This window comes from Corvus moneduloides, chromosome 4 (assembly GCF_009650955.1).
Source record: "Corvus moneduloides isolate bCorMon1 chromosome 4, bCorMon1.pri, whole genome shotgun sequence".
NCBI classification, from domain to species: Eukaryota; Metazoa; Chordata; class Aves; order Passeriformes; family Corvidae; genus Corvus; species Corvus moneduloides.
Genome location: NC_045479.1, coordinates 21,832,730 through 21,854,187, shown reverse-complemented (window position 1 = coordinate 21,854,187; position 21,458 = coordinate 21,832,730). Strand labels below are relative to the sequence as shown.

The following is a 21,458-nucleotide window of genomic DNA, read 5'->3' as shown; positions in this document are numbered from 1 at the left end:
TGGTTCTGTTCTAAAAACTTGAGAAGTAGAATATGCCAACTATTCTGGTTTTGACTGAGATGGAGTTAATTTTCTTCTTAGTAGCCGGAACAGTGCTGTGTTTTGGATTTAGCATGAGAATAAGGTTGATAACACACTGATATTTTTGTTGTTGCTAAGTCATGTTTACTCTGATGCCTTTTCCTGGTCTTAAAATCAAGAGGCATACACGGTTAGAAGGGGAAAAGGGATTTTACCTTGGTATTTATTCTTAAGGATCCTTAGGTGTACACGTCCAGGTCATATGCATCGAGATGCACCCCACTGAGTCTTTCCCTGTGTCTCTGTGTCTCTCATCTCATGTGTGTCCCCCCCCAACATTGGGTATAACATTATAGGCTTTACTAATTAGCATATCTATCAAAGATTCCCCAATGAGAGGTTCAAGTGAGCCCCCCCTTCCCCAAGGAACCTTCCCCTGGATGGTTCTATCTTGGTTTACAGAATATGTTCTGGAGAGGACCTTGGGGTCTGGGGCACACTGATCCCTAGCTATGAAGCTTCTAAAATGTTTAGTCTCTTAGCTTAACAAACAAGTCCCAAGAATGTAGGCAAAAAGCACTAGGAATACAGAAGCTGTAAAAAGGTATAACAGGGGTATAAAAGAAAAGGCAAAAATCTTCATGGCATCAACTCAAATAGAAGGATTTTTCAGTTTCCCATGCTCTGCCAGTGAGGAGCTGCACAAGAAGCCAGGAGGGTGCATGGCCGGGACAGCTGACCCAAAGGGCAGATATTCCATACCATATGACAACATGCCCAGTATGTAAACTGGGAGAGTTACCTGGAAGGGGCTGACTGCTGCTCAGGAATGGGCTGGGCATTGGACAGCAGGTAGAGAGCAACTGTATTGTGCATCACCTGCTTTTTCTTGGGCTTTATTCCTCTCTCTGTCTCCTTTTCATTGCAGTTACTGTTGTTGTTGTTGTAATAACAATGGTGATTGTAATAATATTTTACCTTGTTTGAATTATTAAGCTGTTTTTTTCTCAACCCATGAGTTTTCCCCTTTTCTGATTCTCGTCCCCATCCCACTGGAAGGATGTGGTATGAGCAAGTGGCTGTGTTGTACTTAGTTGCTATCTAAGTTTAAACCATGAAAATGAACAGAGAAATATTTATATTTAAATAAAGATTTACCATTTAATTCTTTCATATTGTGATTCCTAATCTTGGTTTTACTCTACACCCTGCCTTTATGGTACCAAACTTTTCTTTAATATTACAATGTCTCATGGCAACTAGCTTCCATAATGGGAAGACTGCAAAGCTGCAAGATAAAATCTGAGTGTCAAGGAGTAAACTCGTTATAAACTCTCACTAGCAACATTTAAAGAAAAAAAGCAAACAAACAAAAAAGCCAAACCAAACCAAATAAAAAAACCAAAACAAAAAAAAACCCAAAACTGGAAAAATACTGCATAAGATACTGCTTTTTTACTTTATGTTATTTATATTTCGAGTTTGGCAAAAAATTGTAAAATCTCTCATAAGGGACAAATGCTACATTGACACAGAGCCACGGGAAAAGCTTTACAGTAGAAATTGTTCATTGACTCTGTGACTGCAAGTGTGGAAGAACAGAAAGCATTAGATAACGTTGATTTAAGAAACACAACAAAGCCAAGGCACAGGATTGCTGTATAAACAGCTTTAACTGTATATATTTATTTCCAGTGGCTCTGAAAACAAATGGAAGATTACTGGGAAAAGATTAACTGTAACAAATGCTAGGAAATGTTTGAAGCAGTTAGAAAAGCTTTTTATGTTAGAGCAGTTAAATCTAGTTAATTGTGTTTGATTTTTGTTTTCATAATTACTTCCATTGTTTCACTGAACTCCCGCTGAATGTCTGACATAGTCGAGTTCTCGCGCCATAATTAAAAAAAAAAATATATCTATAGAAACTGAATACAAATGTGATTAGTGTTGTGTTACATACTTTAATATATGTGCTGCTCATACAGGTTGAGAGCTGCTTCACACTTAGCTGAGGAGATAATCCACAATTTAAAACTAAGAAAGTACTCTGGTAAGTTAGTGTAGCTAGTGGAAGTATTTGACTATATGTGAAGGTAAGAAAGGTCATTCTGGTCAGGTAAGAAGGTCACGAGTAAGTCTTTGTAATGAGAAACCCAAATTGTTTTAATTCCTGCTGTGACCCCGCACACCGGCATTGTCTAAGCTGGTAGCCTTTTGGAGCACTGTTAGCAGCAGTCAGGGGTGAGCTGCCGGAGGTCGCAGCACAGTCTGTGGAGCTGTTCCTGTGCAGCAGGTTTTATAAATCCTGAACTGGTGTGTTGTAGAAGTGTAGAGCATCTGACATACAGCAGAACATCACATACATGATATACATACAACTGGCTTTTGTGGGTATTACTTACTGAATCAGATCTCTAAAACACAATTATATGTGATGCTTTTAGAGCACAGTTGAAGAGCACGGTAGAACAATATCCTGCAATGCATGCACTCTTGCGTATCTGTGGCACAGGCAGAATATCTGATTGTGTCTAGCGGGGTGAAGCTGAGACCACGTTTGAAACTGTAAACACAAATGTTCCCTTTCACTCTGGGTCTAACCTTGGTCTCCCTTGCTTTGAGGTAAACCCAGTAAAGATGGATAAAGTTGCGGGTGCTTTTTGTGGCTCAGTTAGATGTATCTGAAAATACTAACATTGGGCAACAGGTAAGGAGGAGCCACTGGCTATTTTTTGATTGGAGTATCACACCTGGATGCTGTGGTTAAAATGGCCGGTTACTCTTTCATCCTTTTTGTTTCTGATATATTTCATGCTGTGTATTTCTGAGTACAGGTGTTTAGTTTTCAGTCTCAACAGCCGTGCTAACTGTCAGGAGGAGCACTGCATGGCTTTGTGGAAATGAAGTGAACCATTTTACTGAAGAGATAAATGTACCTAGCAGTGTCACATCTGAAGTAGCTTCACTTCTAGCTTGTACCATGAAACGGAACGGTGGGAGAATTCTGAAAGGCGATTGCAAGCTCATACGGCAGAAACGTGCTGCTGTGTTTTGTGCTCAGTCCTTGGTCCAGCCAGCGTTATCACTTCCCTTCATGGTGGATGTCAGTCTGGCACCTGTTGAAAGGAAAACCAAGTCAGAAGAACTACAATGTCTTCTTTCAATTTATTTGACAGTGGTATATTAGGTAACATTGTTTCTGAGTAAAGCCAATAGTGAATACATGATTGAGTCCAAAGCTCTTCCTGTAAGCCAAGGATCTTCATTACCATTCATGGACGTTTTATATAATTGCTTGTGTAAGGATTGCACATGATGCATCGTCTACTTTGGATAAAAGTACTCAGCAGGTGCTGTGATTTTATACACTAAAAATGAATATTTAAGACCCAAGGGAAGCTATTCACAACTTTGGGGGAGGTGGAGAGATAGTAGAAGCATAATTTAAAGTAGTTTATGGTTCTTTTAAAGCACTATTAAAAGAAATACCTCAACATTTCCTAGGGTGATTCATTGCAAGCTGACTTGTCTGTTTAGGATTTTCCCAAGTGTTTTTCTAGTTAGATAAAGGATACACATGAATGCGCAAAATGATTTGGCTGTTTTGTCTGAATGATGACAATTTGTAGAAAACTGAATTTGCCACATTCCTATCTTTCCTTCACAGCTGAACTGGGAGTTCAGTGTTGTTCCTTTTACCTTTTTGATTTGTTAGAGTACTTTACATTCGTAGGGCAGAAAAGCTGGATTCCATCCTCCATATCAGCTTGTTCAGAAACTTAACTTGCATGGATATTTAAAAGAATATATACGAAAAATCGAATTATTTCTTAAATATGCCACCCCAGGATGAATTAGTCCACTACCAGCACTTTAACTCTGGGCTTCAGAGTGTGTATGTCATTGCCCTGGCAATTTGTAACAGCATGATTTCAGAAACATGGTGTTAAATCTTACTTTGTTACCTGTAATTTTTACAGGTGTCATTGATAGGAGCAGTTTCCAGGCACTGCATGTTGCAGTGCAAGATGTGGCTGCCAGTGACTGTGCTTGGGAGTTTGTATTTTCAGAGCTTTATTTTTCTGGGCACAGACTGATGTCAGTGGTGCATGGCTGTACATTTCAGGAAAAAAAAGTAATTCCTACTTAAAATAAGTGTTTCTGTGCACTTTATAATATGCATGCTTATAAACACAGAAGCCAGGGAAATTATCAGTGTTTTTCAAGTAGGCACGTAAAGGACTCTCTTCAGAGAAGTTGTACAAGCTATGTGCTATAAGGAAAAGAAATGAAATGTAATCATTATCCAAATACAGTGAATAAAGATAAGAGTTCTCCACAATTTATCTACCAAATGTGTGTCTCTGTCTAACACAGAGTGACTCTAATACCACAGTTGATAATATTAAGTCTGCCCACATATTTTGTGCAAAATCTCTGTGGTGAGGCATTCATTGCCTTGAAAAGCTGACACAATGGAATGCTTTTTGTGCTGGCTCTGGACAAATTATAGTCCATTTTATCAGTTCCAAGGTCACAGTACTATCATGGCTCTTAAACTGTAGTGTAGTAAAGTGGGCTCTATTGAATGCTCAGGGAACAGCTGTAAGTTTGCCTGATTACTGCAGCCAGGTACCTCTAGCACCAGAGATTTTTGTCTGAACCTATTTCTTTTGTCTACATTCTCATTTTTGCTGTAATTTAATTTCAGAATTGATTTTTACTGCAATATATGTGGAGTTGTAGAGCTAAGACACTTTCAGGACACACAGCACCCATTGTTAACATGTCACTGTAGAAATGCTTTCATTGCTTATCTCAGCTCTAGTGCTAGTAAGTCAAAGGGCACTGTTATTAAACACCTTGTACTGCTAGAGTCTGTGTTTTTTTTCCCTATCATTCTCGTAGACTACTTCTATTCTTAGAATTGAAAAACTTAAGCCCTTTCACACAAGACCTGAAGTAGATTTGCATGGACTTAATACTTCTCTTTCCTTTTTGAACTTGTCTACTACTAGCCTTTCCTTCCCTTTCAAAAAAACCTGCTACCAATGTGAAATGTTATTTTTATGCCCTGTATGCCTGCACTGGTGTGGGAATATTCATTTTCCTGTGAATAAAAATCCTCATATATTTTTTTCTCAGCCCCTCTGAAATGCAGAACGATTATTTCAAATTAAGATCAGAATTATTTTTTTCCTAATAGAAACTGTTATTCAGCAGAATCCACTTCTCTCATGGCATACATCCTAAAGCTCCTGATAGCCCCTGTGTGAATAAGGATGTTTCCTTGCCCATTTTGAACTTTCTCTTCTCCCCTTTTACATAGCAGTTCATCAGCATTGCTTTTTGCTGTGCAAAGTGGGTAATTTCAGTGACATCCCTCTACTCCCAAACTTTACCTTTCCTTTTTTGGTTCACTCTTTTGAGTTCATGACAGATCACTGATTTAATGGGGTGACTTCTGCTCTTTGGGAGCAGGTGAAGGAATGTGGGTGGCTTTCTCTTATCTGCCATGGGACCCCAGCACACATGGGCATCAAAGATCCCAGAGTTCTTGTAGAGTAAAATGAGGGCAAAACCACAAATAAAGCTGACATCTCTTGGTGAGATGGAGCTTAGTGTGTATTTAGGTGATATGATGTGGTTTATTGACTTACTGTCTTAACCTGACTTCTAAAACTTGTTTTATTATTAAGTGGTCATGGATAATTTTGAAATGGGTACCGCCTTGAAATTGCAGGAGCCTTTTTTTTCGCCCTGTTCTTTTAACTCTTTAGGAACACTGGCATAGTGTATGTGTATAACTTGCTGTAGAGAGATAAGCTGCTGAAATGCTTTTTCCTTTCCTTTTCAGGGAGTAATATGTGGGAGGCTGTGGACTATTTGCTTCCAACATAGGAACAACATTGGGTTGGGAATCTGCACTCCTGAGAGAATGCTGGGAATCTGCAGAGGGCGACGGAAATTCCTGGCTGCCTCTCTGACCGTCCTCTTTGTCCCAGCCATTACGTGGATTTATCTGTTTGCTGGGAGTTTTGAAGGTAGGAGAGGAATAGTGGCTGGGGGGGGTGGTGGGGTGTTGAATGAATTGCAGCTGGGCAGACAAATGCAGATCAGTCATCATTGATTTTATTTGAATAAATCTCATTTGGCTTGCATACGAAATAGTTCCCAAGGTGAAGATTTCAACAAAGGGCCTTCCTTACCATGTTCTCACTGCTGAGGATGCTGAGTTAATTACTGGCCACAGTTACTTGGTTTTCCACTAATCTTTGAACTTTGAAAAAGTGCAACAACTCCCCGCCTGCCCAGTTTACTAATTTCTCCTCTGTGTTTTCTAATTTTTAAAAGTTGATCTATCCTCTGCCCGGTAAGATTTTTAACATCTCATTTAAGATATGCTGAACACAGAAAAACAATAAATTTAAAGTTTCTTTGCATAAAACTAGTTTGTATCCACATCCATCTGACTGCCAGTGAATTCTTTTAGTTGGAATATCTTTTGTCTCCTTCTTTCTTTAGGTGGAAATCCTCCAGTTTATAGGTACATTGACTTGCAGCTATGTAATGAGCACTTTTTATAACAAGACATGGAATAATCACTACCTTGTCTTTTAAATTGCTTCTCTGATGAAGTTTTTTTTCTGGCCTTACAGAAGTTCAGCAGTAATGCTTCAGTTAGGGGAGGTTCATAGATTCTGGCTCTCCTGTTTTTTGCTACTCTGTAGCTTTTTTTTGTTTCTTTGTTTTGTTTATTGTGGAGGTGAAGCATTTTATGTTGGCCAATAGGTGTAATTTTGGCAGGAGTAAAAAAAAGCTATTCAGCCTTTGTAATTTCCTTAGCATGAGGAAAGGTGTTCCAGCCTCGTAAAAACTGTTCAGTCACTAGTTTACAGTCTGATAATTTTAAAAAGGCATTGTTGAAAATGTCAAGCTTCTTTCATGTCTCTTTGGCTGACAAGTCTGTGCTTTGTTTCGAAACAAAATGGGTTTCCACGTTAAATTAGAAGTAAGAACATGTAAAGATTTTCAGTATGTGTTACATACAATTCTGAATTAGTTATATGCCATGTACAAATATTTGTTTATGTAAATTGATTTGAGTACTTAAAATTCTGCGTTAATGTGCAGTAACTCCATGAGCTCATTCTAGAACGAAACACTTGCAGGATTCATGTTAAATTGAAAATATGAGGGGTGCTAGCTGCATACTTAAAAATAATGATCTGGCAGGCAGAACAGTACTGATTTTGTTTGATTTTTAAAAGCTGTGCAAATGCAGGCCTCACCTTTTTGCTTCTAGAAGAATATTATGCCGCTTTGTTGTAATGACTATTTTAATTGTGTCCACAATTGATAATGCCATGGTGTTTTAAATCCCTCTGTGGATAGAATCCTTTGTTTTTACAGAGAACTCAATACAAATCTTGAAATTTGCTGCTACGTGGTATTTGAAGTGACTTAAAGCTCTCAGTGTGAATTAATCTTAAATGCAAACCAGGGAACAAAGCCCATTGCCTATTACAAAGCCTGGCACTGGAAAAGGACTGGAAATTCTATAAAGTTAGTAATTCTTTCAGTTATTTTTCTATATCCATTTTCCTTTTTTCTTAATTTTGGGTGGGGCATTATTTAATCTTTGTTGGTTAAAAACTAAGGTCAGTTAGATATTTATTTAACTGAATAATAGCTAGCATTTTCCTTAACTTGTAGGTATTATGGGCAAAAAGTTAATGCCATTTTGTTATTTTACATGATTTCTTGTTTTTTTTCTCCACATTGGTTCCCAAAATTTACTCATGTTTGAGCTCACCGTGGAGGTTGTAGTGAGGTGGAGGTGGCTTTCTTCTCCCAAGTAACAAGCAATAGAAAAAGAGGAAATGGCCTCAAGTTGCAGCACAGGAAGTTTGGATTGGATATTAGGAAAAATTTCTTCATGGAAAGGGTTGACAAGCATTGGAGCAGGCCGCCCAGGAAAGTGGTTGGGTCACCATCCCCGGAGATGTTTAAAAGAGGTGAAGGTGTGGCACTTAGGGGTGTGGTTTAGTGGTGGATGTGGCAGTGCTGGGCTAATGGATGGACTCAACGATCTTAAAGGCCTTTTCCAACGTAAACCATTGTATCATCCTATGATTCTATAATTGAGTAAAAATTGCCTCACAATGGCATTGTGCCTTGATTTGAAACCATCAGCAATGTAAAGTCCTCTCTGCCTTCTGGCATTAGTTTCTTTCGTTAATCACAGGGCTAGAAATTTTCTTTTCAGTACATCTGGTTTTAGATTTGAGTAAATGGTTCTTTTTAGACTTTCCTCCACCAAATTAAAGAAACCATCAACACCTGGTATCTTCATAGACTCAATTATTCAGTGTGGAAGGGAGCTCAGGAGTTCTCTCATTAAACTCCTGCTCAAATCGGTGTGGGTTTTGGAATCAGGCAAGATTTCTTAGGCATTTATTCAACAGCGTCTTGAAAACCTCCAAGGATAGAGAATACATGGACTTTCAGAAACACCATGAATGAGTAACGATCACCCTTTGAGCCCAACAATCTGGATAGTTTTTCACCTATTTAGCCCACCCATATATACTGTAAAATCCCAGCTTGGATACAGGGAGACTGTGCTTCAGTTCAAGGGAGATCACATCAACTGGTCATGTATTCATAGTTATTTCATCACAGAAAGCAGTCAGGCTGGTCAAGCATGATTTACCTTTGGTGAATCCATGATAATTATTGCCTGCCAGGCTTGGGAATGTTTCTGTTTGAAGATACCTACATACAGTAGTAACATCACCTTGGTCTTTTATTCACTTAGTTAAAAGGTTGACCCAGCTGATTTGTCATAGCAAAAAATTTTGTAAGGATTTCTTTATTCTTTTGCAGGCTTTTTGTTTGTATGTTTCAGAGTTCTAAACTCAAATGTCTCTGGTATGACATCTGCAGTGCAGTGTCTGCCTTATATATATATTCTTGATGTAATCAGGAATTACATTCTTAGATTACTCATCCATGTGTTTATATCTAAGCACTTAAGTTACTCATTTTGCCTAGCAGGGGAGTGGGATCACATTAGAATCCCCTTAAAAGCTTTGTTAGTGAATCCGTAATATAAAATATGCCTTACTGCATATTTTATATTCTGTTCCCATGTTCCATGTTTTATAGTCTGTTCCCATGTTCTGCTTTTTAAATAGTTTCAAGTTCCTTAAGACAGAATTTTGTTTTATTTTGGATTTTGTTCTCTTGTCAGAAAGTACACAGCAGCCTGCTGCTTCACGGTTGTCACTCAGACACTTCCAGTAAGACCCTTCCCTTAGAATATTCATTGGAGGTGGTGTGACCCAAGCTATGACAGCAATAGCTACTAAAAGCCTCATTAATCATGTATATATGTCTATTAAGGTTATGAAGCAGAATATTAAAGATGATATTGAATATTGTATAGGCTTTGAACATACCTGGTTACTGTTGGTTTTAATAATGGACAAGGACAGCATAATTTCAGTTATCAGTGACTTTGAATGAAGAAGCTAATTGTTCCAACATTCTTAGACTATATTCAAAAGACAAAGTAATAGAGTAGGAAAGGTGGAGTGCATTTAAAACAGGGAAGAGGAAATAATCAAATAATACATGATAAATTTTCATTAGAAAAAAAATAGCAATTTGACTAACTAGCGGTAGCTCCATAAATAGCTTAATTTTCCAAGCTATATGCAGCAGTTTTCTATCCCCCTTACCATGAAGGTCATGTAAAATGGAGATTTGGAACTGTAATTTGACCATGCTTTCTAGATTACTGATTCCTCCAAAAAAAAAAAAAAAGAAAGAAAGAAAGAAAAAGTGTCTGTGTGTCCTCAGCAGATTTACGGTCACCTCTCTTTTGACAGGATGAAAATACACTCGAGTTACCAGTCCCTGTGTGGTGGATCCACTTGAGGTTGAAAGCCTAAAGTATGTGTGTAGGGCTCCCGTGTAGAACATATTTCCCAGGAAAAAAAGAGTCAATAATGTAACCTTAAGATGAAAAATTGAAAAGTTCTGTGAGATCCTGTAGGGAATCTGTGAGAGAGCAGTTGACTCTGGTTTCTTTTAACTGCTTGGGTAGCATTTTAAAAAACAGAGCCTGCCTTCTTTCTTGGGACTTGCTTTCCTTGATTGTCCTCTTTTCACTCCAGTGTTGGGCAACTATCATTCCCAGACAATTCATTTCAGTCAAAGTCATCTGTAGAGACATGATTGAAGCCAGAGTTGGGCAAACACCTCATAAAATACAATAAAATAAATTGAAGGAAGGCTGCAAATATTCATCTTAGTATTTAAATGGATTCACTTTGATGCTGTTCACACTCTTTTTGTGTATGTTTCCATAAATAGTCTAGTGAATATGTTAATTGGGAAGACTGTCTATGGAAACAATGAATATCCAGTTTTAATATTCATGGAAAGTAGATTCTGAAATCATATTTGTGAATACTTGAATCAAAAAACTGATTCTGGGGTTTCTTGGTCTTAAGTGCCAAAAGTTTATCACATGGTCTATGTGCTTGATGAAAACTGCCTGAATTTTTAATGCTTGCAGTAAGTTGCGCATAGGAAGAGGCAAACAAATAATTAATTACTAAAATGTCTATCAGACACTTGCAACTGATGAACAAACATCAGAAAATAATTCCTTCACAGACAATGTAATCAAAAAGACACAAAAACTAGAATTGCTTTTTAAAATTCAGTTACTTCAGTTGGCCTGAATTTTATCTCATATGTGTCTCAGCAGGATTAAACAAGGAAACTTAATCCAGTGTCCATTTAAAATAGAAGCTTCAACCTTTGTATTGATCCTGTCTTTTTAATAAAGTTCTGAGAAGAGAAATCCTTAAAGGGTGCCTCTGCATATAGTGAGGGTGCTACTGTGATGGGTGCCTGAACAGGTTTATAGGAAGTGTGTTTAGTGGATATTAGCTATCTTTAGTTAAAAAGCCACCCCTTCATTTCCATTCTGGAGTAAATGATGGTGGCTAACTCCTCTCATTACATTTATTTCAGGTGATAAGCATTGTCTCTTAAGCACCTCTATCTCTACTTCAATCACTATACCTTCTTAAATATGTTTGGGGGTAAAATGAATTATGATAGCAAAGACCTTAGGCTTATGTGAAGTTTTGTTGCATTATCCTGGAAAACTTGTCCTTCTGTGAAACCCTGGTGATTTGGTAATACAGAACACTGATAAAGGACCAGAAGTTCCATGCTGTGAAAGCTGAATCTCGTTCTCTGCTCATCATCTTTAGCTTAGAAGCCAGTGATCCCATGTTTATTTTGTTTTACAGACTTGAGAAGTCTTACATATCCATCATCTAAGAAAATAAAATTAATAGGTGGATATGGAAAAGTAAAGAGTTTTGTTCCCCATTTTATAAACAGTCTGCTTGTGAGCAGTGACAGGAAATTTGAAGTAGTTTCTGTACCAAAACAAGAACGGCCTTATGCCAAGAGTGTCAGCCAAAATCCACCATGGTCGTGAGAAGCTTTTGGAGGTCAAATTGTGGAGTTGGGGCAGCATGGATCTTTTTTATTCTCAACGACTTTTTCAATTAAACTTAAAATTCTGGAATACAATTTTGTCCCTAGCTAGTAAGATCCACTCCAGCTGAGCCCCTAAATGCTGAAGTCAGTGCTGTTTTTTCTTTAGCTTGCCAGGAGTTCACATCCTTAAACCAATACCCTGTTATCTCAGGAGAAGCCATGAATCTTGCAGTGGCCACTTCTTTTGCCAGCGTGCTGTGCCAAATGAAAGCAAGTCTGCATTGCTATTTGGAATTCCAGTACAGAGGGCACACGTTTGCTTTTGATGCTCATATTTTTAAGTACAAGCTTTCAGAAAAGTAAAGTAAGCTGTAGGCTTACCTTCTTTCTTCTCTGTACAACCTCTTGATTGGATGGAATAGTTCTTCACTTCTAAACACCAGTTTTCTCTTGGCTTTCTTTTTCTAGACAGCTCTTAATTTGTCATTTCTGGCAGAAACAGAAAGTTCAGAATGAAAAGGAATTCTTTGACGGGAGTGAGGGGCCAGCTTCTTTGGAACAGCAGCTAACTGAATATAATCGGTGGGATTTCTCAAGGGTTGTGTTTCATCTTTGTCTTCCTCCTTCTTTGAACAAACTTTTGGGAAGAATGCCATCTATAAAAGTTGCATTACACAAAAGTGAGCAAATTTCTTCCAAGAAGGGATATCTGGATGCCCAAATTCTGTTAGGGCTGCTTGGGAGACTTAACACTAGGACTGTTATTTCCTGGTTATTCCTCCTCTGTTTCAGAGATAGGTACTTACTAACTTCATAGTTAAAGCATGTTTTTTAATAGAAGAACAGAAAAACAAGGTGAGCTTAAATGTTTTGTTAAAAAAATCCTGAATAAACAAACCCCAAGAAGTAGTGCTTGGCTTTCTGAAACAAAATGTGCAGTTATAAGTACACCAGAACTCCTTTGTGTGCTGGAACTAATGTAGCCTGACCTGCTGTGATTGATGTCATGCAGCTGATTGATGTTGAAGTTGCTTTTCCTACAATCAGGGCATTTGTAAAATCTAGCTCCCATATGGATCTCCTGGTATCTAAATAAATCTTGAGATCATGCTGCAGTGTATTTCTCAGTGGTAGTGTGTTTGGCATCTCTCATCTCTCTCTCTCTCTGTCCCTGGCAATAGTAGAAGCTTCATTACCTCTGACTTCTTTCCCTCTAACAAAGTAATTTGAAATTAATCAATGAGCTTTGGGGGCAAACAGGCAAGCCGGTCAACACATGTGTATGCATAAGATGAAGAAGTATCTGAAATAGAGATGCTTTAAAAGATTGAAATAAAATATTTAGTTTTTAATTCTCAGAACAATTAATTTGGGCTGTTTGATTTTTGTGAAGTTTTTATATTTAAGATTTGTGGAGTGTTTTTCAGATCAGGAAAAAGTTTGAAATCAAAATCTGTCTGGTTAGACAGCAAATTGCATCTTTAGTGCCTTCCAGTACTTTTGAAACTTACATTTTGAGTATTTATTTAAATGTGTAGAATACCAGAAGGAGGAGGAGTCAAGCTGAAAATAAAAAAAATTCAAATAATTATTTCACACATCATGTATGGTCATTCTTATGTTCTGCTGATTATGCTCTGGAATGGTTTAGGAAAAGCAATTGAGTGGGAAGCTGTTATTGGGTGGATGTATTTTAGGTATGCTTAGTTTAACCATACCAGTATCTTCAACACATCTCTTTTATTCCCTCCATACAATTTTCAAACATTTTTCAGACTTGACAGCCATTGAATTGTTCCACTGAGTAATTATTTCCTTCCCTTGAAGTTTTACCTCTCTTGTGTTGCTTTGCAATTCTTGTTTCTAGACTTGAAAGAGATTTTTTTTTTTTAATGTATCTAGATATCCTTGGACTATTGAGTGAAATGCACAACTAACTTCAAAAACATAGTCTGACAGCAGTCATCCTGGTTCACTCAGCTTTGTAGATACCAACAAAAAGAGGGAAAGCTGATGACCTGGAGACTGATATGTTTTTAGCCTGAGATTCTCTTCCAGTTTAGCCCTGTTCCAGCTATTTGAGCTATCCTGCAACATTAATTTTTTCTAACCTGTGGTATGACTGCCCTTCTCTATAATGCTGCAAAATGGTCAAAGTCCAGGATATAAACATCAAGGTTTTAATCCTCTTTTTTCTTTTTTTTAAATTTTGTAACTCTGTTTACCTTTGAAATTGCTAAATGTCAGAGTTTGCAGAGATGAGGAATTAGGGGGGGAGAGCTCAAAGTAGTGAAGTCAAAATTACCAAAAAAAATCATAAAGTCGTCACACTTCCCTAAATTAAATTCACAATCCAAAGGAGACTGTGCTTCTGTTTGGTATGTTTACTTCTAAAAAATAATTATAGGCCTACTTAAAATATTTTACTGTATAAATAAAGTGTTTCACAATGAGATACTCTTCCCAGTGAACTTGTAATAATATCTATACCTATTCTAAAGAAGAGGTGTGTGGTGTGCTCTCTGCATACTGCTTCCTGAACTTTTGTAAACACCCAGTGAAATCACCATCACAAATGTAAGCTTTTAGAGACCTGGAGTAGCTTACAAGCATGGAGTTAGTAACACACTAAGGTCCTGAATTAAAAACCAAAGATGTGTCTCTACAAATTAAGCTGGCAATGTGACTGTAGCACAGTCAGCCCTGCTTGTGTTGGCTGTTGTTGAGCAAGCACAGGTACTGTCAGGGGTAGAGATGCACCAAAGCAGAGGAAGCCAGGGCAGCTTATGCACCCTTTTACAGTCACTGAAGCCTGGGCCCCTACATCTTCAAAGTGATTATTGTTCCTCCTAAGCAGATTAAGCCCAGTGCAGTTATGGCTGTTGGTGCTACAATAGGATCTTAATTTGGCTCTCTAGACACAGGATTGGGGTTGTCATGGTGTAGTTTAATATCAAAGAATGTTGCATACCATTTGTGTAATATATAGAGGATTATTTCTGGAGCTGAAATAAAGCCATAGCTAATAAGATAGAATTATATGTTGGAAAGCACTTGAAGAAATTGCTGGAATAAAAACTGCGAAAGCTATCTGTTTCTTATGTGATTAAGTAGAGTGAAAAAACAATACCCCAAAGTAGTTGTGTTTCTCCCAACATCATCTTCCTTTCCAATTTTTCCTATTTTATCATTCAGCTTTCCTTGTTTACATGCCAGTACATCTTTCCTAGAGTTGTTGCAGCAGTCTTTGTTTAATTTGTGTTTCAAAATGGACCTGGCAGACAAATTTGTAGATTCTTCTCAAAAGTGCACAGAACAGTTACTGATGTTTTATGGGCTTGTGAAGATTTGTAGGCTTTTACCATCAGAGTGACTGCTAACAATCAATGCCTCTTACATTTTGCATCGCACAGGCTGTATTACACGGTAGAGTTGATAGAATAATGCTGGCTGGTAATTCCTGCATCTGACCCATGCGTTCTAGATGCACCAAAGCTGTTCTAGCCAGATTTCTGAACTTGATTTTAAAGCTGGTAGAGGATTCTAGCACATCTCTGAATAAATTATTCCACCTTGATAAAAAATGCATGCTTTAATCTCTGTCCAAATATTTCTGGTTTCAAGGTAAGAAGTGAAAGACAAGAAGCAGATGATGGAAAAAGAAAAACGAAAAAGGATCATTTTAACAGTTTCAGTTTCATGTAAAATAGGCAATCGTGATTATGAGATATTGCTGTGTATAAAGTGTACTGTAAGGAATATCACCTTGAGAACTGTAGATGAGAGTGCTACAGTGCTACAGCTATCACAACTTACAGCTGTTTAAAAAAAGAGGTAAATTTGTAGGATAATTGCTAATCTTCCCATAGCTAGTAGAAGCTAGTTATCAGGATGATCGGTTGCCATCCCAGTCCAGAATATTTTTCCTAGCCAAGTATTTGTTTTGGGCTACAGGTTACTGTACCTTTTCACTTGTGAAAAATAACCCTTCAGGAAAGATTAAAAAACAGTTTCAGTTGCAGGTTAAGAACAGTTATTAAATTTAAGAAAAAAATACGTATTTGAATACTAATTTGGCAGCCAATTATTCATGGGATCAAGGCTTATAAACTTAAATTTTATCAGTATGGTATTCTCAGTTCTCCAAATAAAACATAAAATCACTGTACAGTATTTACAAGTTACCTTTAGAACATTAAACATGGAAGATTTCTGATCCATTTCTTTGCCAATATGAAGGCATTCAGCATTCTAGAATCGTATTGAAATCGTACCACCACTTTAATGTCTCACAATCAGTGTATTTCCTACCTGTCATTGAATTTAATTTAACCTAACTCCATGATTTTGCTTGTTAACTTTAGCAGGAATAATGTTTTCGGATGAATAAATGCTGTAAAATCTGCTTTTCATTCTCTACTAATCAAACTGTTATAATGGGTGTCTCAAGGGATCTACACTGACTTTAACAAAGTGTTCTTTTGGTCTGAAATGTAATACACACAGAATGTTTTCTAGCAGTGTTAATTATAATGGATTTAGCTATTTCACCTCTTGCTTCAGTGCATTACAAACCCAAGGGTTTAAGGTAAAAATCTCAACAGAGAGGTTACATTTTATAGAATATTCTTATAGGAACCAAGTTTAAAAATGCGTCTGCACAGCTACACATAATTACTGGTTTCCACGGAACTCCAGCTAACTTTCTTCAAAGCTTTGCCAATATACACAGAGGTAAGTAAGTCTGAAAATAACAATTATCTAACTTATTTGAGTTGGGTGAAGGTATTAGTTGCTTGTTCATGTACACTTGAATGGAGATGTGATGAATTAAGTGGTCTTTCCTGTAGAATGCAAATGCAGTCGTTTAACCAAACGATTGAAACCTACTATTTATCTCCTTTAAATTGCATGACTTTGTTTGCCCACGAGCTTCCTCATAGTAACCTGACTTCAGAGTTGCTGATGGTGACTCTCAGCTTCATACTGAGTTTCTTGCTTTTAAGAGACTTAAGAGCAAAATGTACCTCTGTTGTTTGTGTCCTTCTATTCCTCTCCCCAATTTTAAATATTCGCATATGCCCCCTTTCTCTTCAGCTGCCAAACTTGTACCTCAGTGATGTGATATTAATAGCAAAGATTAAGCAGTTTCAGCTCATCAGAGAAGAGATATTAATCATCATTAGGCCCAGTGAGAAGTTTAATTTTCTGCTTCTCTTTTTTCATGAGCTCTGGTGGCTGTCACTCGCACCGATGTCTGCGGGACATTTAATAATCTGCTTCTGATAATGCATTTCAGTGGTTATTTTCCTTTTATTTCCTCTGTCAGTCTCAGTGAATTTCATCATTTTAGGCTTTAATTGAAGACCACTGTGAGGAGATGGAGGGAAGAAGGTTATTTCTTGAACAAAGCTACTTCAGGGACTCATGGTTTTTATTGTATTCAGAAGGAAGATGGGTTAAATCAAGATACTGAAAACTATGGGAATTGTTGTTTTGGTATGTGACTCACTACCTGTTCCCCTTGAAAAATTCCATATCCTCCCTGTCCTCAGCTCCTGTTTACACACATTTATTTATTTGTGCCTCAGAAGTGTGGTTAGATTTGCAGTGCAATATGGGTGATGTGGAGCACACTGAATCAGGGGATGACAAGAAAAAAGCCACATTGAAAACTTCATAAAACAGCTTCCAAAATGACATCTGTTCTAATAAAAGCACTCATGTGGGATATTAGACTAGTTGACATAGCAGTAACTGCTCCAAATGGCATGTCTCTTAGACTGGCACAAACTTAACTTACAGAGAAGCGCTAAACGTAATAAAATTCTTCTCTGAGATTATGCTACTACTGTCACCTGTTATCAGTACTTCACTGTCTGATTGTAGTTAGGTGTTAATATGCAATCTACATATCCCCCCTGTTTCAGGGGTTTTATCAGCTTCTAAGTGGTTTTAAAAGCAGAAGGTCTCCATCAGGAGCAGCAGGAGGTTACAGTTTTCTTAGTCAGAGGACAGATCAGACTAAGACAAAGCAACACACAGAGGTCAAAAGAATACTGGTTAGTCTTCTAGTATGTGTCAGTGTGTTAGTATGTGTCAGATAAACCTCATGTATTAGTGGATTTGATGGTTGAACAGTGAGGTTGTTGATTAATTTGAACAGCACATGATGTGAAAGCACTCAAGTAACATTCTAAGTTCATAATTGTGGATGCTGCCATTCTTTGCATTGCTGGCTCCGGGTGCCTGGTTTTGAGTCAGTGTTTCTCCTGTTGGAAAAATAGGCCCCTTCAAACTTAAAGAGGCTCAGGTTGAGCACCTGAGAACTTTAGTCCTGAATCTCTCATTACCTTTTAAAATCTCTTAGAAAATGTGGCTCCCCAGCCTGGTGCTTCTCTCTACTGGGGGGATTGATTTATTCTATCTTGCTAGGAAGACTCTTGTATAACTGCATTATTTTAGCTTCCTAAAAGGCCTCTATCTACATTGCTCACTTGGGATGAACTTTGGAACTTCAGCAGGCCCCTTAAGTTTTCAAGTCACAGAAACATCCTGAGCTGTATTAGAAATGGTCTTTTAAAAAGAAGTATTTTTGCTTTTAATAGCCACTTTTTCACCTTGGGGACTAAAGCCACAATAGGCCAGTAAGTCTAGATATTAGCTTAGAAAAAAATAGTATTACACATTGCAATTACTACTGCTAAAGAAAGGACAGAACCCTTTCCACCAACAAATCTACAACAAATAGTGCCAACCTGAAGTAAAACATAATGGTAATTTTGTGGAAAGAAATGTTCACACCATACTGCAGTCTATGATATACGGAGGAGGATGAGATACGTTATTTCCTTTATTTTTTTAGTAAGGGCAAGGTTGCAAACAAATTGTTTGTAAAAATCCTTGCATATTTAAATAGACTTATATTTTTAATAGTTAAATAGTTGTTTACATATCCATGAGTACATTACAAAGAGTAGAAAGACCTTATATTATTTGAATCTTGTTCAGAAATAGTCCACTAAGGTCCTGGCACATCGGTTGACTGCACATAATCTGAGCCATTTCTAAACAGGGGATGTTTTTTCTGCTAATTCCTGTTTGATTGCACAAAAGGAAGATGCTTGATATGGGAGCTGTGGTGAAATAGACTCTGGTTAGAGGCAGACAAGTAATGGAAGACTTCTACTGGTGGAAAGATCATCTGTGGTAATTTTATGTGGTGCTTGTTGGAAGAATCAGATTTTCAGCGAGAGTGAGAATCACAAGCAGAATTGTTGAGAGCTGGAACCCGTTTTTAGTGGATCTCACAGAAAAGATGTTCTAATGGTGTGGTGAAAACAGAACCTGAGAGTTTAATTAGGAATGGAGGAGCTAATGAATGAGAGTGAGGAAAGAACAGTGCTCAGATGTTACTGTCACTTGTCATAAACAATTTCTTGGTAGAAAGCTGAATGGAGTACTTGCAAGCTGGCTTTTTTATAATAATCCAGGCAGGAAGAGAAGACAAAGGAAAAGATAAGCATGCATTGCAAGTAGTGGGATGTAGTAAAAAAGTGGATTCGTATGGAAAAAAGAAGGTATTATCTTGAGGAGTCAGGAAGACACTGAGTTCTGTTATGAAAGCACCATTTGCAGTATCACTAAAAGCAGCCTTGCTGTGCTGCACACTGACCTTGTATTTGAGTATCATGTATGTGTGAAAAGATTCAGCACCATGAAAATGTGCACATTCCAAATTATTCATTAGGTTTGCATCTTTTGAAATTACAGGGAATTTTTCTGTGTGAAACCTATTCTGAACATAAAAGCTACCGGTCAAACTTGCAAATTGATGATTAATATTTGGTAGTTATCAAGTGTTTGTGGATTTAACTGAATCAGTGTTTTAAAGTTGTAGGAAATCATTAATAATTGTTAAGAGAGAATTTGCTGTTACAAGGAATATGGATAACCTGCTTATTAGGCATTCTCAAGAGCAAATACAACATTAGATGAGCAATGTATTGAAGAGAAAGAGAAAAGCAATCCAGCAAGTGAGGCATTTTTGGTGATGGCTGATGGTGGAAGGACTATTTAAGGCTAATTTAAGTCTGTCTAGACCTCTTAGCACTTTCTATTATTAGTCTAACTCAAGAGCAGAAGCTATACATCATCAACCCTCCAGTAAGACTACTGATGGTTATGTGGTTAAAAATAATATGAAGACTAAAACAACGAAAATACAATGACTGCAACTTGATCAAGAGTTCGTATTCTGCCTGTGTACTCTAATGAACAGTTCCAGTGTATCACAAAAAACCTGAAGAACTACACTATATAACAGTTAAGATTTGGTTAATTATATTCTATTCATATAAAAGGAAGAGTACATTTCTGGATGCTGAAACAGAAGGAAAAGAAGAAAAGAGATGGAACTGAGAGAGTCAATACTGTTTCAGGATGGCTTTTTGAATGAAATAATGACTTTTGAGATTTCAGAATATGGGAAAAAACATGTTCCTATTTAATAGTATTGATGATTTTTCTCTAACAAAAACAGCAGAATGTTGTTACCAAATTGATGGCAATGGCAGCTATGGGTACAGGAGAAAAAAAGTAAGCAAGAAGGAGCAAAAATAGGGTAAAACAGATCAGAACTTCACATAAGCAGTAATGCAAGATATTTGAATTACTATTTCTGAGGATGTTTGTTGAGAAATAACTGTCTCTTAGTACTGTCCTAAAGCATATGGTAGAAGGTCAATGCTCTTCTCTAGCTGTTTAAAGAGAGAAAGGTTGATAAATACTGGAATTCTCAGGAAGACAAGGACTGCACATTTGTATTCAATGCTGCAAGCTGACTAGACTTTGCATTGCATACAGAAGTGGATTTGATCAGAACATAACAAGTTACAGCCTGAAATTGTAGCAATGGGAGATTTAGGCAGAGTTTGACAAGAGGAAAAGTAGCTCTAAACAGAAGAGAGTTTGAAGTGTCCTGATAGATTGTGAACAGGAGTTGTGGAATCTCCACCATAGATTTTTTTTAAAACAGGGCAATACAGTGGTAAATTAAAATCAGTTTTGGTAAGTGTCATGTAAGGCACCTTGGAAAAGAATAATCTTAATACATTATAGTGGACTCTTAGGTGATTGTCACTGCTCTGGAACTGAATCTTGGACATTGAATAAATATTTCTAGCAAAGTTGAATTTGATACGGGGGGATAGTGGGTGGCACATATGTGTTAGTAGCCACAGGCAAAACTTGTTAAACCTTGCTAGTTATTAGAATGGGAGGCTTAATTGTTTCTTTCCTTTCCTTTATCAAATTCAGAGCTTTCTAAATACACAAGACGGGGAAGAGCTTTTCACATGAGCAGATATTGTTAATACCAAGACAAATGTGTTTTATCAGATCAACAACGCATGTAGGAATGCAAATGGGAAGCAAATATCTGTTCATCAGATCAGTGTACTTCTGACACAGTCTGTCTGTGGTATTAATGAGAGCAAAAAGCTCTCACTAGTTTTAATGCAAAACTCAAGCTGTTTAAGAAAGGGCTTATATGATATTTCAGCCTGGGACAACTGGGCCTGAGCTCAATAACTGAAAAGGTCCCTTGTAATCCTATGTGGTATCTTTGCAAATATATTCCCTATTTGGTTCATGGAGCTCTCTTGGGTTCCACTGAACAGGAAATAAATAATCTCCTTTGCTAGAGAAGGTGTATTATTTGGAGATTATGTTTTGGCTTCTTCATGATTTTAAAACACCATTTTTAAGGATTAAAGCAGCAGCAGAGCTGATTATTTAGTGGTTATTACTTGATGAGGTAATGACACTTGGCTTATTTCCTAAGCACTTTTTGATCTACTGATGAAAAACACTCTATAGGCTAGGTAATATTATTGTTAACAATA

At 37.3% G+C, this 21,458-nt stretch overlaps 1 protein-coding gene across 2 annotated transcripts in view; it reads left to right on the top strand.

Annotated features, from left to right (window-relative positions):
- LARGE1 (LARGE xylosyl- and glucuronyltransferase 1) overlaps positions 1-21,458 on the top strand; it is a 274,450-nt gene that overhangs the window by 74,010 nt on the left and 178,982 nt on the right. For both annotated transcript variants that reach the window (XM_032105181.1, XM_032105182.1), the window contains one exon: positions 5,879-6,065. In XM_032105181.1, the coding sequence (XP_031961072.1) occupies positions 5,960-6,065 (106 nt within the window). In that variant the 5' untranslated portion in view covers positions 5,879-5,959. The remainder of the gene's footprint in view (positions 1-5,878; positions 6,066-21,458) is intronic.